The sequence below is a fragment of the Dermacentor silvarum genome, unplaced genomic scaffold (assembly GCF_013339745.2).
Source record: "Dermacentor silvarum isolate Dsil-2018 unplaced genomic scaffold, BIME_Dsil_1.4 Seq535, whole genome shotgun sequence".
NCBI classification, from domain to species: Eukaryota; Metazoa; Arthropoda; class Arachnida; order Ixodida; family Ixodidae; genus Dermacentor; species Dermacentor silvarum.
The window spans coordinates 1-15,999 of record NW_023606391.1 but is presented as its reverse complement, the minus strand read 5'-3'; the positions used below and the strand labels follow the sequence as shown (position 1 = coordinate 15,999).

Below are 15,999 nucleotides of genomic sequence, written 5' to 3'. Positions count from 1 at the left end.
CACCTATAGCAAACTGCGACACCCTATTATTCGACGAGACAGACGAACGAAAGAACAGTGATGGACATGCCTATAACGGAGGAAATCAACAGGAATATCACTGCGCGATATGGACCCAAATAGTTAACGCTGCTAATTCTCTCGTCTTATTCGCAGCTGCAACATGGCGCTGCCACAACAAGCGCTTCAGGAAGCCGACGCGAAGCACCAGGCCGCCATCAAACGCCGCTTCAAAGGGGTGAATGCGACTGCTCAGAAAGTCGCCGCGCACTATATACCCCGTTCCATACATAGCAGTCAGCGCTGCGGAGGCTAGAGAGACTTCTTGCAGTGGCTTCGTTCGCACTTGGATACAGTTCGATGTTTTTTTGACGGCAATTGTGCGGAACTGTTTCTTTATATAGGCTCACCGTTGAATGAAACAAGTTTTAATCCTTCCAAACAAACACACTGTGGTATACGGCTGCTAATGCGTTCTTTTAGATAATTTTTATTTTTGCTGTTCTTTTCGAGTTTATTTTTATTTGCCACCCGTCGCGAGGAGCCTCACGTGCATGCTCGTGCGAGCGAACGCTGTTGGCACGCAGCGAAGCGTGGACGGAACGCGCGCAGTGACAACTTTTCTTGACCGAACTTGTTGCGTAGTTTCCACAGCGTTGACTGCTATGTGTATGGAACGAAGTATAAGTGCACGTGAAGGTTTGATAGACACGCATAGTATATGTGCCATGAGGTATCGCATCATGTCAAGACAACAAGCCCGAGACGAGGTCTGCTTGCTTAACTGCGCTTACAAGCATCCGATGTCGTTAAAGAAAGTGTATAATGAAAAAGAAAAACGCCAGTCTCCGTTTTTCCGGGAATTTCTTATATATATATACATATATCTGCAAGGTTCGCGCAAAAAAAAAAGAGCGACGGGAAATAGCTGTCGCATTCACTCAATGCCCACGCTTGTTTGCAAGTAATAAGCGTCCTATTTGGAAATCGCAACAGTGCAATACATTAATCCTGACCGTAACGTCAGAGCTTTATTTTGTCATTATTCATTCTCACGTGTATTTGTGTTTGCTTGTGCGGGGTTCCACTGTTGATATACGAACCTAATATAGTTTTTAATACTGCAGAAAATGCAGTTATAGAGCAGTTATGAATGTACCGAATACCCAGAATATTGAATCGTCATTCGGTGAGTTTAAATTGCTGACTATTTATGAGGTCTAACGAAAAAAAAGTTAGTTGATCTTGTTAAAAACTTTATTAGATACAAGAAACGTGACATTAAAGAAGGATAAGTGCATATGCCTACAACCTATAGCTTCAGAAATCTACACTACCACAGGCATAGGACTCGTACTCCCTACGGTTTCCAAATGCTTGCATATCAAATGCACAACTTTTTGAAAATGCATTCTACAGTATACTTGGCATCTGAGAGAGCTTCGCTTATTGCACAATACAAAAAAGAGAGAAAAGAAAGCATTCTATTGTTTCCTACCGTAAAATTGGACGTTTCAGTTTGTGCTGGTGGCACATTTCTCTGCGCAAGTACTACTGGTTTTCACAATTTGTATTATGTGTTTTCTTGACAACGTGCACCTATTTTTAACACTTATGTATGTGCTCACATATTACTATTGTAACCGATGCGTGCTTATGAGCTGCAAGTATTTGCTTTCTTATTGTTTAGGGAGCGAAGGGCTTAGTCAGGTGTGAAAAGCACCTTTATTCTGGCTCTCCATGGTTTGTTTTCTGTTGTAAAGGAACCAAAATAAACTTCAACTCGGGAAACCGAGTTGCTTTGATATGGGCAAGGAAACACACAAAAAGGCCTTCACAAGGTGCCACTGTATTCTTTATATCGACTAGGACTACTATAGAATTTAGAGAAGAGAGATTCGGCCGGGGAAAGGCTGGTTTATTCCATACTAGCTGACTCACTCGATTTTCTGCATTCAATGAAGCTCTTGGCAAAAAAGGAAAAAAGCGCATGTACACCCTCGCTCTCACTGTCACGTGCTAGACAACACGAAGCTCACTTCGCTCGCCGCTGCAGCCGCGTTTCCTCACGCCAGCGTTTTGACAGCGAGTGTCCAGGGTCATCGAGTGTGATGTGTTCATGTTTGCTGGGAGCGCTGACACCATGCTCGTTAATTTAGTTAGAAATCGAATGTTTACATGTTGATATGGCCAATATAAGTACTATCTTTGCTTCGTATGGCTCTCTGATTTATTTTGTATCGCAATAGATGATTCGCCTTTCGGGCGAAAGTTTCACTTTTTGATGCAGTTTATAAACAAGTTTCAAGTAAGCGAGATCCTACGTTCGAATTTTGGTAATAATTGCGTACTTCCGCAAAAAGCCGACTGTTGTCTGCTCACGCACGGCCTCGGCCGCCCTAGTAGCAATTCAAATTTGTTCACCATGCTCATCGGTGTCGTAGCCGTCGGTTCTCCCTAATTTCGCCTAGTTTTAAATACCCAACTGGCCTCGCAACTAGCGGAACTCTCACACACGTACCCCAAATGTGTTTGGATCAGTGCGCGTCTTCTTACTGTTACTGTGTATATTTATTGAGGAACTTCAATAAGCAGGCTTATTAAACAAGCGGACTTGTGCTTTCAAATTTCGATAATAGTTACGTACTTCCGGAAGAAGCCGACTATCGTCTGCTCACGCTCGGTCGCGGCCGCCCGTGTAGGAGTTCCCTTGGCCACCCTGCTTATCGGTGTCGTAGCCGACGGGCCTCGCTAGTTTCAAATAGTTTTGGAACTGCTCGGCGCGGTCATCCGGTGGCTCCCGGTGTGCATGCGCTCGGGCGTAGGCGTGTGCCTGCTGATTGCCGCGTAAGGACTCATGCCCCGGAGTCCACACGATATTATGTATGGTGGCAGCTGGTGGGCTCCATTCAGAATTTTGGCACTGGAATAATTTCTGCATGCCGTCTGAGAGTCCGTCAGAACTATGCCGAAATCCCACTGCGGCGTCGTGATGGCTAACGCATCGCTAGTTCCTCTGCCTCCGCAGCGCTCACTCTGGAAACCGACGACGCATTTATTTCGGACCCGTGATTGTCGACTACGCTGGTGACGAATGCGGTGCTCCTTGCGGTGCTGGCCGCGTCTATGTACAAGACATTAAGGTGGTTTCCATACTTTCTCGCGAGCGCCTGCGCTCGGGCTTGTCTCCGTCCGATGTGGCAGTTTGGGCGCATGTTCCTGGGAATCGGTGAGACGTGCATAGTTTCTTGTATTCCCGTGTTGGGATTTTGGTCAGTGCGCTGACCTTCCGTACGTAATATCCAAGACGCTCCAAGACGCAGCGTCCCGCTATTGTGCGTAGTAGTCTTTACTTCTGGCGTACCAGGTGGGCCTCTATCGATTTCCCGTGCGATGTTGTACACCCCTGTCTACCTGCGGGTATTCCAAGCAGTGAATTGCAGTACAATTAAGAACATTAGAGAGATATGCGTAGCATCGTTCCACAAGTTATTTCTGCACCAAGTTTTCCATTTAATTCCACGACACTTATCAAAAAAATTCTAAGCCCTTGCTCAGGAGCGTTTTATGTGGTCTTTTGGGGGAACATACAAAACATATCCAGGCTAAATATCTGTTTGCGACTGATGCGTCCTTTTGTGACGAGATATCAGGAGTCGTCTTATTCTTTCCGCACCTGTGTTGGTATTTCTCTTTCCTACTTCCTCATTTTAAACCTATTTTTGAGACCAAATAATGGCCATCAAAGTTGCTCTGCTGAAGTTTGCATGAAATGTGTCAACATTGTTAATTTAAGAGATTCGCTATATGTGTGCTGAATGCTTGCTTGAAGAACAGGCTCGAAAATACTGCCAACATTTCATTGTTTAGCAGCCCTCCGAGCTGCAATTTAAGAAATAATTAGTGCTTTTGGCAGCAGGATTACAACCTCCATATTCCTAGAAGAGAAAGAAAACTTCGTTTCGATTGATTGATTGATTGATTATTTTAATTGGGCCGCCCGCTTTTTGGTCCACCCTCAGTGATGGGTGTGTGCCACATTGAGGAAATCATCATCACCCTCCTCCAGTGAATTGCTGTACCACATAATTTTGAAGGTGGTAATGAATAATTTTCTTTAATTTTCAGTGATTCACGTAACACACTTGCAATGGACCGATGCATTTATCAAGTGGTTAACCTGATTGCATGCTGCCATATTAAATGTAATATTAAACGCAAAAACTTCTTTTCCTTTTTGCCGCGTGAGCACGGTCAGCTCGTGGTCGTGAGCACGACTGCCGCGAGACGAACGCGTTCGTTTTTCCAGGCGACCGCTCGCTTGCCCAGTGACCATCGACGAGCCTCGCTGTTCGCACCTGCTGGCCCCAGTCCCCACGGAGAAACACTAGTGCGGGCCCGTGGTCGAGATGCGGGGTGACGACATGGCGCGCGTCGTCTCGGACCTGATCCGGGAGAGGCTTATCGAGCCGTACGTGGACGCCGACCTGAGGTCTTTCGATCTGTCAATCGAACATCGCAACCAGACCAATGACACGGTCACCCTGGATGCCGCCCAGGCGCTCAAGGTACACAACGTGCGCGGCGTCAAGTGCGCCACCCTCACGGCCGAGAAAGACGTTCTCGAGAAGTACCACTTCAAGCGCACGTGGATGTCACCCAACGGCGTCATTGGCAACGCCCTCGGTGGTGACGTGTTCCGGAAGCCCATCGCCTGCCGCAACATCCCTCCGCTCGTGAAGCAGTGGCGCAGGCCCATCATCATCGCGCGCCACGCGTTCGGCGACCAGTACAAGGGCCAGGACTACGTGGCCCCCGGATCAGGCACGCTCCAGAACAAGTACTCGCCTACCATGGGAGCTCCCTACAACAATCACGTAAGTGCCGGCAAATTGAATACGCGGCAGGTATACAGGCACTTAAAGGGCAGCTCATTCGTCGGGTTTGGAATTGCAAACAGTTTCTCACTTATAACACCTAGAGGGTAATCTGGCGCCACCGTCTATGCGAGTTTCTTAAAGGGCGCTGTACCGTCATGGGAATGGCGTGATATGTGTCTGCGTGGCTTGGGCTGGCTAAATAAAGTTAAAGCATAATAAAGCTAAAACAGCTTTTTACGTGCTGTTTCAGCAGGAAATAAATCATTGAGACATAGGGAACGGTGCTAGCCAGGCGCGTCTTCAAAGTGTCCTTGCTCTCCAACCACGATGTCAATCCAAAGTCACAATGTAGTGGCATTCCCAAGCATACCACAGCTCAGGTGCGCAAGATTTCCCTCTAGGTAATATAGTGATTGCGTCACAATGAACAATGATTCCTTAACAATGAACAAAGGAATCGGGTAATATACCGATTGCTTCGTTCGTTGGTAAGAAAGAACTGGCTGACACTATTTTGTATTATGATTGTGTTGTCACGTGACAGAAACAATGCAGATCGATACAGTTTCGAAACTTTGAGTTAAAATTCAAGAAGCCGGTACAGAAGGCCTTTGCAGCGTACGTAACGTATTGTTTACTACGTATGCATGTAAGGTGACATACGTATTCGTGTTTAGTGTAAACCACGTACCGTACCTCTCGAGAAAATACGTACGTTGTTACTGCTCGCTGAAACACTGACGTGAGCAGGCAGCACCCGCTTTATTTTGGGCGAACTAGCGCCCAGAAAAAGAAGTAACACTCAAACACAACGGTAGCGGCGAGCAGAGTCGGCGATCGTCGGAAATCTGATCTGCGGGTCAAGCGCGTCGGCTTTTATGCGTGACTCGTCGAACATGTTCAAAGGTAATCGCTGGCGCCCGCGTGGCTTCGAGAAAGTTCTACAAAATTTGCGTCACGCATATTGTCGTGACGCCAAAACTACCCCCCACGCTACCCAAGAAGACGATACGAGGACGAGGAATACTAACACCGACGACGTTGCCCGTGCCGATCTTCGCATTCTCATAGATGGACATCACGTCACAGCACTTGTTGATACTGGCGCAGACTTCTCAATCATGCCGCAGGAGCTGGCCGACCGCATTCGGAAAGTGAAGACGCCGTGGGCCGGGCCACACATGAGAAGTGCCGGTGCCCAGTTAATGAAACCAACGGGAACATGCGCCACTCGAATCCACATCGGTGATTCCAAATTATGGCCATGTCGAACTCCTGAAGCCTAAGACTCCAGCGCGCCATACGGCCAGATGGATCTTCCAAGTTAGTCGATATAATCAGACTACGAAAAAGCTTTGGGAACAACAGCCAATGGATAGAAAAATCGATAACATTCGAGAAACTTCCTATACATGCAGGCTCGTCGTGCATGGAGGGATGACGTTTAACATTTGTTAGCCGAATAAAAGCAGTGGCCGAAGAGGCAAAGAAGTGAACAGACGACGCGCAATACAATGGCCAAATCTCGTAGCGACCGTCGCTGGACACGTCCTGCGCGGCACAACGCTTTTCTTCTCACGCTTTCGCCACACCTTCCTCCTCGCGCGCTCTTCGCTATCACCGCTAGGGTGGCTCCCTATCACCGCCTTTCATTCCCCGCTGCGATCCGCGTTGCTCTTTCGTCCTTCGCTGTGGCGCTCGTCTACTCGGCTACGCCGACGCTCGTCGCAGGAACGCCCTTATAGAAGCTGCCCTCTAAAAGTAAAAGAAAAACCTAAGCAGCCTCGAATTCCGTTTGCGCAGTTTCACACAATCATTGACGACGCTGTGCACGGAACGGGCCACAAATGGAGCCTTTCGTGCCTTACCCTAGCGTTATTCAAGGTCAACGACAAAACCAGCAAGCTAATATATATATATATATATATATATATATATATATATATATATATATATATTTATAAACAAACTCTTCTACCACTTCACAGAGATCTATTTTCCCATTTTCCCCAGAAGCAACAGCCCGTCTATCATCGCATCACTTATGCCACGTCGTCAGAATAGCTGTTCGCCCACCCTACACACTTGCGCAAGCTTCTCCCGACACAATTATCAAGTTGCTGATGTGTCATTCTATTGCAGTTAACCTAGAACGAGTCATATTAACGAATAATTGTTGTCGCATATTTTTTTACAACTTGGGTACACACCTCTCTGGCTAAGCTCATTTGTAAATCCTGCCTTTGTTGCATTTGTTGCTCTACGAACCTGTCGTTGCAATCATCCCGGGGTGCATTCTATACTACCAGGAGACGATTGCGTCTCCTGGTAGTAGCTAGGTTGAACTTGGCTATGTCGAGGTTGAACTTGGTGTTATCAAGTTTAAACATGGTAGCAGATAGATTCGGCCTTGGCTATGCCTGAGTTGAGCTTGGTTAACGCTATGGTTAGGACTCAATCGACGGCCTAGTGCAAGCTTTGCCGCTTTTTTCACCACCCTTTGGCATGTGCAATGCTGATTCGACACGGGTTCATGTGCCTTACAGCAACAATGTCATGCCCCCCAGTCCCATGTATACGTAATTAAGCACACGACTTTACTTACCATATATTCCCTGACGAAAGCCGGACCCCGCCCTGTGGCAGGTAGTATAATTCTTATCGTTGAGCTGGGTTATTCGAAGTGGCGGATGTTAGTAACACGAGAAATCGAAACACATATTCAAGAAATTTTGAAGATTCACTAATTAACTTCTTAGTTAATTACTTTACGATACATATTGCAATTTGCGAATTGTAGCTTATTGCTACAATTTGCAACGAGAAACACAAACTCGGAGTGTGTAGCTAAGCTACATTTACCGATCGACAAGCTGTGTAGGCCAGTTGGAGCAAACGACGCATAGCAGCAGGAGCAGCTGATGCGCGGCGCGTGACGAAAGATGCGGCTGGAGCGCCGGTAATTCCATTGACAGCTGCTGCAGACACGCCGGACAGTGGACTTGCATAGGGATCTGTGAAACTGAAGTAGAGCGACATAAAAATACTCCCGATATTCTAGGTCACTCTAACTGAAGCATGTCTGTACTTGCTGGCAACGTTTCTTGGCTATGAAGCAAAAGCTAGGGGGACAGTGCTTCTGCACATGACTGTGTTCATACGCAATGTAGTCGTGGCGAGGACATCACTGGTTTCTGCTTCTCCGACCTCGCCCAACTTCTTTGCTTTAGTGAAGGCCGAGACACCTAACTCAGCGTGAATCAATAAATGTTTAAACATATCCGATATGTACCGAGCTTCAACGAGCGTGCACTGCAACCTGCGTCGAAACCCCGAAGCGGCCATGTGACCTTGGCGTCGGTTGGACGTTTGACACGCAACCGGTGCTGGCGTCTTTAGAGCCGGCGCCGAAGTGAGCTCGCTCACTCGACTGTATGTACCACATGCCGACGTTTGCGATTTCCAGGTGGCTTCACTTTGTATCCGCCTAGACCCTGCAAACACTTGCTTTGTGAGCTTCGACGGCTTTTTGCTGGTGATGTTCGTCAGCACCTACTCAGGGGAGTTTATTGGCATTACTGCAAGCAACGAACGCTCAGTCGACGAGGTGGGCGCCATCTTACATTTTAGGAATGCGTAAAACAAGCGACGGTCTCGCATGTGCGAAAAATTGAAAGGGCGAGCTAAAAAAACAATAAAATACTAGTAGCTGGCTTGTGCATGTTACCTATTGTTTCGAATTTGGTGCTGTAAAAGAACAAAATAATACTGTTTCTTATTGCCTACGTAAGAAGCCGTGAAGAAACCTGCTGGATATACTTCCAGCAGCCGTGAAATAGGCGAGCTGGGCTTCCGTATTCTTCGCTTGATAGCCAAGAAAAGTTGTCCGCAAGTTTATAGCATGGAGTTTCATACAATAGTTCCTGAATGAAACATTATGGTATATTGTAGGGTGTCTAAACGCGTCGTTTTAGACTTCACGTAAAATAGAGCAGGAGTATTGTTGAAACAAATACACAGCTTGGAATTTTTGCGATTAATTTTCTTCCAGAAGACTGCTTTGCAACACGGCAAGTACTACCACCGTCAACAAGCAGAAGGCATCAGCAACGGAATAACGCGCGGGCAGCGCCAGCGATGGCGGCAACACTTCTCTTTGCGGACTAAATTTCAATCAATCGCCCGCGAGCACGGTGTAAGAACATTTAGGTGTTGACACTGCGCGCGCGCGAGCGTCCAGAATATGTTGGGCAGCTCGCGGGCGCACCGAGTAGCTCTGTTGCAAGCCGATAGATCGCGCCGCGGTCAGCAGTCCCAGCTAAGCGGCGCCGGCAGCTTGACATTGCTCTGCTTCCGCTAAATTTCGTTCATAGTGGAGTGAGTAAAACTCAAATCTCGAAGGAAATTCGTTATTTCAGATTAAATTATAAGTATACCAGGCTTAATGCTTCGCTAACATGAAGGTTCCTTGTGCAAGGCATGAATCACATGAACAGGAATCCATCCGGCCGCACTCAAAGCCCACTCAAGTTACGCTCGCGCGCACAATTTCTTTCGTCCGGTCGAGCCGTTCATCCAAGCATAAAAAATCTGCGGCGTTAGCCCACGTGCTACCCCTCGATCAGAAGAAAATATTGACTTCACCGGAAAATGTATTGCAAGCTTATCGCTGCTTCCATTCACACTCAGAAAACCGTTCAAGCATCGTTGTGCGAATTCAGCGTGGCCGCGATATAAATGAGGAAATGAAACGGCGCAAGCTTGCGATATGCAACGTACTAGAGGAATGTGGTTGTTCATGGCTAGAACTTATGATGAGAATGCACATCAGCTATGTAAAAACTCTCAAATAGGAATTTATTAGGTGGGACGAAGGCAGGCGTCTTATCTTGGATTACAGAAAAAAAAGCTGAACAAATGCCTTTTTTATTTCAATTCCACTGAACATAGACCGCGTATATTGTTCATTTGGCTTTCGGCCATTGAGGACTGAGTGGCTCTTGCGAGATTTAGAAAGAGGTGACTTTCTTTTTTCTTTAAATGCATATGAGGACATGCCAATGTAAGCGTGTTTGAGAATGCATGCTACAGCCTGTCCACAAATACGCTTACGCCCACCACACAATAATACAATAGATATTTTACTTTTTTATTTTATTGCAAAGATACTACGAAAAAAATCGCGCATAAAGCAGCTCGATAATTTTAACAGGGAATAACCATCCCAGAAGATTATGCTCTGATACACTCCCACAATGAAAAAATGTTGAATAAAAACATGCAAGCGTGTAACATACTCCTCACGCGCATTGTAAAAAAATTCAGTAGCCAGTATGGAACAAATTTGAAAATTAGGCAAAAATCTGCACAGAAAACAGCTGTATTATACAGGGTACAAAAAGATTTAAAAATATGCAAATGTCACGTAGCTGGACAGAACCATAGTAATGTTGTTGCCGTCCATTGGAGATACTGAGATTTTTTTTACATTCCGCCTAATTGCATACGTAGTCTTAATTTAATAACGAACTTCTGAAATAATATAATTAGATGAAAAGTGTCAATGAGAAAATTGTAGAGCAACATGAAAAACTCCCGACACAGCTTTCTATTGCTCACTACGCGCTACATAGAAGTGTTTTTCTGAGCGTGAAAGAAGCCCACGAATACACGCAAAGTTCCTCGAGCGGCCAGTCGCGCGGCAATTTTGCGTGTATTCGCGTGTTTCTTACACGCTCGGAAAATACTTTTATGTATCACGTATTGAGCAACAGAAAGCTGTATCGAGAGTTTTCCATGTTGCTGTACAATTCTCTCGTTCACACTTTTTATCCAGTCATAGATTTTGAAAAGTTGATGAATCAATTATAAAAATCATTATGTAATTAGGCGGAATGCAAAAAAAATAATCTGAGTATCTCCAAGCGACGGCGCACATTATCTTCGTTCTGTCTAGATACGTGACATTTAAATCTTGGTGCATGATATTTAAGCCACCCAGTATATATACTGTACATGCAGCAAAATTTGCACAAACTGCTGTGGCACACAGGAGTTTCTTTCTTCCGCAGCGGCTTTCGAGCATTATTTGACCTTTGAGGTTCTTTGGACGGTTCGGAAATAAGGTGGGAAACCTTTTACCGAGCTCCGCGTATATGCCGTCGATATCGTATCCCCTGAAAGATGGTTGGCGCAGACATGGTCGGTAGGCATTAGAGTTCGGTCTGCTCTCATGTTAGCAGGGCGCCACTGCTCTAGACGACCGCTGTCGGACGGCGCTTTGAATAAAGGCACACGCTCCGCACAAGTCCGGTATCCAGAATTTCAGTTCGGAACGAAGCACTTTCTAGCCATTTCAAACGCCCCTCAGAAGGCCGCTGTCACCTTTGTTGAGGGCGCCCTGGCGACAATACGCAAGCACAAGCTTGTGAAACGCAGCACGAACAAAAATCGTGCCTTCGAAACAGCGCGCCCGCACATACAAGCAGGAAGATGAAGCAGCGGCCGTAGCGGCAGCACGCGCCTTTCCGCCGAAGCTGGGACCGCATTCCGCAGCGCCCTCTACGACGGCGCCGACCGAGCTGTACCGAGCCGAACATAATCTGTACGCGAGCGGGCGGCGCTTTCGCGCGCCTTGTGGGGAGAGTGTCAGCAGCTCTCCTGCTTATTCTTACACCGTACCCGCGAGTCAAGAACTCCGGCACAGCGACACAGCAGCATCGCAGTGTTTCGGCAGAGTGAGAGAGAGAGTGATTAAGCGACAGCAAACTAAGCTTACTTTTCCCTTGTCTCTACGCTGTAGTTTTGTTTTTCGTTTGCTCTTTACGTCGATGATGTGGAAGCGTCAAGAGTGAAAGACACACAACAGAGACCCACCCAATGTTTGTCAGATTTTTCACCCAAACGCCCTCGTGCTCTCACTTTCACTGCCTCTGTTTTACGGATTAAGGAGCAACAATCTTCATGCTGCACATACATGCAGCGCATACGCCAGACTTTCCTTATGGCATGAACCGCCATAAAATTATGGGAGCGTGCACCGCGTCCTCTGACACGCACTCTTCGGGCGGTCAGTAGTCACGGGCTTTGCTAAAAAGAGAAAATTTTGTTCTTAAATTTAATAGTCCCAACTTTAACCCCCTCCGTTATTACGAAGTGTCATTACAGCTATTACCAGGCGAGTTAAACGTTGAATCTCTCGAAGGAACGATCGCTGGCTATGGACGCGACAAGTCCAACCTGGAGTGATTGCATGCCTAACACGTCAGGGATTGTGTCTATACTAATACTGCTGGTCGGGCGCTTAAGTGCAACTGGGTCAATCTCACAGCTTATTGTGCCGAGATACTGACTGGTGCCCTTTCTCTTGACACCTGTAGGCTTTTTCCCTGCCCGTGCGCGGAACTTTCCGGGCGGAGTTGGCATGCAGCTCACCAGGGGGAGTGCCTCGAGCTGCAAGCCAAGCCAAGAAAGATTCTACCAGGTGAGGCATTTGGATCAAAACTTCCTTCAGGACGGTAGTGTCCAGCAGCACCTAACGGTCTGGAGCAAGCCGTTATCTGGGATAACGGCATACTGGGACAATGTCACTGGCTTCTGTGACGCGCTTAGTTTTAAGTCTTCAGAACAGTGCAATGAAAATACGAAAACAGTGTACGAGGCCTATGATGTCAGACGTTTGAAGTAATACCTTTCGGGCAGCACATGCGAAGGCGACAAAATTTGCATAGTGAACAGATCGTGCTTCAATAACTGAATGCTGTACATCACCATGAGATATGCGTACACAAAAGGGAACAATTGACTGTTTTCGAATAGTCAGCTTGTCGGTCACTACATTCCCAAATGATATTGCCTGACAGTTGGTTTTTAACGCGATAACCTTAAGGGCCTCGTGTCGCAGAAAATCCGCTATCAGCGTCCGGCGGCGGCGTCACGTGAGCGGAAATTCCTGTATATATTTAGGTCTATGTATATGCCACGCCATGCTATATGACATGCGCTATCATCATCATCATCAGCCTATGTTTGAGCACGGCCGGACGAAGGCATCTCCCTGCGATCTCCAATTGCCCATGTCTGCACTAGCTCATTCCAACTTGCGCGTGCAAATTCCCTAACTTCATCGCCCCACCTAGCTTTTTGCCGTCCTCGACTGCGCTTCCTTTCTCTGGTATCCATTCCGTAACTCTAATGGTCCACCGGTTATACATTCTCCGCATTACATGCCAGCCCAGCTCCATTTCTTCCGCTTAATGTCAACTAGAATATCGGCTATTCCGTTTGTTCTGTGATCCACACCGCTCTCTTCTGTCTCTTAACGTTAAGCCTAAACATTTTTCGTTCCATCGCTCTTGTGCGGCCTTAAGGTGTTCTCGAGATCCTTCGTTGACCTCCAAGTTTCTGCCCCACATCTTAGCACCAGCAGAATGCACGATTGTACACTTTTCTTTTCAACAAAAATGGTAAACTCCCAGTGAAGATTTGTTGATACACTTATGCACTTCCAACCAAATTTATTCTATAAATTTTCTTCTCATTTTCACGCTCCCTTATGAATAATACAAAACGTACTCCTTTACAGACTCTAGAGGCGACTGGGGATCCTGAATTCTCGTTCCCTTGCCGGGCTATTGAACATCATGTCTGTTCTCTGCATTTAATCTAAAACCCCCACTCTTACACTTTATCGGTTGACGTCCCTCAGTCATTTGCTATAATTCATCCCCATTGTTGCTGAATAAGACAATGTCATCTACAAACAGAAGGTCGTGGAGATATTCGCCGTTGATCCTCATTCCTAAGCCTTCCCAGTCTAAGTGCTTGAATACTTGTTCTAAGCCTGCAGTGAATAACATCGGAGAGATATGCCGTGGATGCTCAGTGACTGTGGTGTTGGGCTGCTGAGCACAAGGTAACGGGATTGAATCCCGGCCACGGCGGCCGCATTTCGATGGGGGCGAAATGCGAAAACACCGTTGTACTTAGATTTAGGTTCACGTTAAAGAAGCCCAGGTGGACCAAATTTCCGGCGTCCCCCACTACGGCGTGCCTCATAATCAGATCGTGGTTTTGGCACGTAAACCCCATAATTTAGCATTGGAGACATTGTGCCTCCTTGCCAGACCCTTTCTTTGTAGGTATCTTTCTATTTTCTTGTGGCCATGCACTATATGCCCATATACCGCATGTATGAGGCTATATGCGCATATGCATACATATGACATATGCTTCTATCACTAAGTTGCTCATGCCTTGTCTTACATCAGCTTGACTCTTGATAAGAACCGATTATTATAACGATTTTGGTCAGGCTTAAACACCATGTAAAAATTGTCTGTGGTTTGGCTCAGGTTAAACGCAGTCGAGCAGCGATAGCTACAGACCTCCGACTGCGCTTAGGCGTCTAGCGGCATCGCGTTCACGGCGTTTGGCCAACCGTTCGGCATGCTCATCTTCAGTCTCTTCAGCGTACTGTCTCTTCATTTTTACGGTGATCCCTGGCCTCCTTCAGGCTGGCCGACTACTCACCATCCATACTGCGGCCTCAACTATGTCTGCGGCGACGCGAGCTCTCCCCTTATCTACTCCCGGTAACACAGCTGTGGAGCGTGGGGTGTGACGTCATACAGAGGGCGCCAGCTGTGGCGATTGCCAGGCAACGGCGAACGCGCGCCTGTAGGAGCGGTGGCCACGCGGCGACCGCGACGAGCCGAGTCGCCGGAGAATCGAGGCCCGTGGTGTGACGTAACAGAGGGCGCGGCGAACGCCCAATGGCTAGGGAGCCTACATGCAAGCGCTGTGTAGTAACAACACACACAACAGCGCTTGCGTGTAGCTCCCTACCAATGCTTAAGTCCCTATATAAGAAAAGTACCGCCATCCTTTCATTATCGCCGCTTCTCTGTCTCCTGTATCTCAGATTGGACGATGATAGCGTGCGCTTTTCACTTTAATTTTTTTTTTTTTCCGCCTCAGAGCCATGTGTGAAAGTCCTCTGCGCAGCACAGTCGTCTGCGACGGTGGCGGCGGCGCGCGCACGGCCTGAAAGCTTCAACGTACTTTCTAGGTGCGCCACCATCGACTTGGCTTTCGCAAGCAAAAAGTAAAGAAAAAAAAAGCAAGCGCTTCAGGAGAGGAGGCTGCGGAGGAAAAGTAGATGGCGGTACTATATAGGGACTTTAGCAATGGCGGGAGCGGTGGCCGTGCGGCGACCGCGACGAGCCAAGTTGGTGGAGAATCGAGGGCCATGGTGTGACGTCACAGTGCGGACACGGCTCAAAGTGCGGCGACGGCAAAGAGGTGAAAACCTGGCGTCATGTAGATATCGCTAAAAGAAAATCCAGATACGCGATGCACGCTCTTGCTCTAAAGTATGGACAAATTCCAAACAACATAACGTAACTTCAGAAAGGCTGTAGTTTGCGAACAATAAAAAAGAATCCAACTTTAGACCAACCATTGTCCTACATGTACAGAATTAGGTCCATGTCTTTACAAATTATCGAACGAAGCAATACAAAGGAAATATGTAATGAATAACCAGTGTAACAGTGAGCTTAGCGGCGGATCAGAGAACCTTGTGTTTGCTGGCCGCGAACGATGAGACAAAGAGAAATCGGGCTTTGAATTTGTAGGTAGCCCCGTCGTGCCCACTACTGACGTTTCCGCCACTGCTTTCCAGCGTTGTGGTTTCGGCTTCCTTGGATATTCCCGCATCGGAGCCAGTTCCGTTCACGGTGCTCTCATCGATACGTTCACCATTGCCATACCATTGCCTTGCGGAATGGTGGCCCTCAGCTGTATTTCTACGGTGGCTAGCTTTTCTTCCACCGCCTTTGTCTGCTACTGTTCACTCTTAAGTTCCTTTTCTAGCTTTCCACCCCACTTTCCGTACTGCCAGCGCAGTCTAGCGGCGGCACCTAGAAGCAGTGCGCATGCGCAGTGCGTCCGACATGCGAGAATTCTACCTTCGCGCACCTTGCGTCAAGCAAGCTCGCGCGTCTCGTCTGCTGCACGCGCACTGCAATAAACGAGCGGTACGCTTCAAGAGCGACAGCAATCTTGAACTTGCAATTACGTTCCAGGCGATGTATGAATTAACTTGAAAGTATGGTAT

At 47.3% G+C, this 15,999-nt stretch overlaps 1 protein-coding gene across 1 annotated transcript; it reads left to right on the top strand.

The window, feature by feature from the left end:
* Positions 1–4,409: 4,409 nt before the first annotated feature.
* LOC119435215 (isocitrate dehydrogenase [NADP] cytoplasmic-like) lies at positions 4,410–12,363 on the top strand (the record flags this gene model as incomplete). Its single annotated transcript, XM_037702133.1, has 2 exons — positions 4,410–4,877; positions 12,260–12,363. Coding segments are annotated over exons 1-2 (572 nt in total), but the record flags the coding sequence as incomplete, so codon positions are not given.
* Positions 12,364–15,999: the final 3,636 nt, after the last annotated feature.